The sequence below is a fragment of the Diospyros lotus genome, chromosome 3 (assembly GCF_014633365.1).
Source record: "Diospyros lotus cultivar Yz01 chromosome 3, ASM1463336v1, whole genome shotgun sequence".
Taxonomy (NCBI): domain Eukaryota; kingdom Viridiplantae; phylum Streptophyta; class Magnoliopsida; order Ericales; family Ebenaceae; genus Diospyros; species Diospyros lotus.
The window spans coordinates 9,913,439-9,915,904 of record NC_068340.1 but is presented as its reverse complement, the minus strand read 5'-3'; the positions used below and the strand labels follow the sequence as shown (position 1 = coordinate 9,915,904).

Genomic DNA, 2,466 nt, shown 5'->3' with positions numbered 1-2,466 from the left:
ATTTCATGTGGAGTAATGAGATAACTGGTAGTTATCGGGAATGATCGAGTTAGAAATAATTCGATTCGGATCAAGGATCCTAGGGATATTAAACTCAGGATGATTTGATAAGTGTTTTGGAGAATCGAGTTTAAGGATTTTGAGGATTGATTTTGATGATAGGGATCTCAAAATAAATGTTGTGAGGATCGAGGTAAGGTACCTCAAGGAAACAACTCATAGGAACGAGTCAAGAGTGTTTAGTTCAAATGTTGATCTAGAAAATGAAGTGGTCGGGTTGTAGGATTGAGTCCCGTAAAGATGATTGGAGATTAGAAATTGTCACTATTCATGATTTGAGATTTGGACAGGGTATCCTTAATGGTTGTGGGACCTAAAAGATCTTTTAGCAAGATAGAGATTATCTTTACGTGAGATTTGCACTGATTAAGGAAGTGTTTTTCTTTTTTAGATGGTGAAAACTCGGAGAGTCATGGATCTCAGCGAGCGAGATGAAAGTGACAGTAGTAGCAGTCATCATAGCCGTTCTGCGAATCGTGTCACAAACGATGGACGACAAGAGGAGCGATCAGGTCCTAGTGAGAATAGATTTGATCGAATGGAAAGAATCTTAGAAGGCATGCTGACACATGTAACGAGGAACGAGCCATCGAGGCATACAACTCATGTGTTGGATCAGTATCGCCGACAGAGACCCCCAGTGTTCAGGGGAAAAGCAGAAGACGACCCCTGCATGGCGGAATACTGGATGGAGCAAACCGAGAAGCTGCTCCAACATTTGCAGTGCAGTGACGAAGATAAGGTCAACTGTGCTACATTCATGCTTGAGGAAGACGCTGCACGATGGTGGCAATCAGCCCAGCGAGCTTTGCAAAGGACACCTAGGCAAGTGGAACAAGATCCAAGGCCAAGGCAAGCTCAACCTGTGACTTGGGCTAGATTCAAGGAAGCGTTTGATACAAAATATTTTCCTCGAAGCTGGAGAGAAGAAAAGACTTGGGAGTTCATGAAGTTGAAGCAGACTGACGAGATGTCGGTGACCTAATATGACGTAAAGTTTACTCAACTGATCTGATATGTACCTATGTACGAAGCCGATGAGTGGCAGAAAGCCCAGAAATTTGTGGGTGGATTGAAAGTAGGACTGCAGCAAGCTCTTAGCTCGTGGACTTTGGACACCTACAATGAGGCATTGCATAGAGCCTTATCCACTGAGACTAATCTACTACGAGTTAGTTTGATTCGATCGGATGAGAAGAAGAAAGATCCGAAAGGTGGGGAGCATAAATCAGATGGAAGGAACTCCAAAAGCAATGAGCCATGTTCTCGATGTGGCAAGGTACACTCCGGGAAACAATGTTTCCAAGGACATATTCGATGTTTTTCGTGTGGTGAAGAGGGACACAAGCAAAATGATTGTCCTAAGAATAAAGAGGCACCACCAACCGGGAATCGAATGAGGATTACATGTTTTTCGTGTCAACAACCTGGTCACTACTCGAGCGAATGTCCAAAGAGGCAGAAGGTGGAACAAATGGGAAAAGCAAACGAGGCTCAAAAACCTCGCCCTGGACGAGTTTTCTACCTGTCAAAGGATGACGACGATATCTACTGGACAAAAGAGAAAGGTACGTCGAGTTAAGTTCAATGTTGTCAATTTCTGTGTGATTTTGTCATATGCATTAGCAATAAAGTCGGCTGGGAGTCAATGAAATGTATTTTGAGGACACGATTAGAAATAATATTAAGCATTATGAATTATTTTGGATATGTGTAACCGCCTGTTTTGAGCTACAACAAGATATTCTGGAAGATAAGAGACATGTTTGGTAAGCTCGAATCATATAGAGATGTAGGTTATGAGTAAATTCTAAGGATTAGGAATGGTAATTAGGACATTTCAATTGGGAGACATTAACAATAGCAGTGATTCAATTATCACGGACCAAATTTCGAGGACGAAATTTATTTAGGGGGGGAGAATGTAATACCCGAGAATGATTTGAGGTCATAAATAATATTTGATGAAGGGCATAAATGGACTTTGTGAAAAATAAGACTATAGGGTACACTAACGCAACTTTAGACGATCGAATTAGTCAGAGGGAGTACCCTGGACCTTAGATAGCCAAGAAAAATGGTATAGTATCGACAAGTAATACGAGTTATGATTTTAGGCATCAAAAGAAGTTGGATCGGGAACGGTTCCCGGTACAGCTAAAAAAAGGCAATTGTGATTTAGGCTGAAATACCGAATTATCGTACGGGGCATCCGGGAAGTCAATGGAACCCCAAGGAAGTTCATATTTGGCATATAGAGTAACCCTTCAGTAGTTTTTGGAAGAAACAAAAGGGTTTGTAGCTAAAACGAAGATTCGGGCCTAAGTGCAGTTTTTTTCGAAATTGACGGAGGGAGATCGAAACGATATTTTTTCGGAATTTTAAAGAGAGTGTTTTGGGATATTT

General features: G+C 41.4%; 1 protein-coding gene across 1 annotated transcript; it reads left to right on the top strand.

The window, feature by feature from the left end:
* Positions 1-472: 472 nt before the first annotated feature.
* On the top strand, positions 473-1,642 carry LOC127796820 (uncharacterized). Its single transcript, XM_052329220.1, has 2 exons — positions 473-925; positions 1,109-1,642. Exons 1-2 carry the CDS (start codon positions 473-475, stop codon positions 1,640-1,642), a joined length of 987 nt encoding a protein of 328 aa, XP_052185180.1.
* Positions 1,643-2,466: the final 824 nt, after the last annotated feature.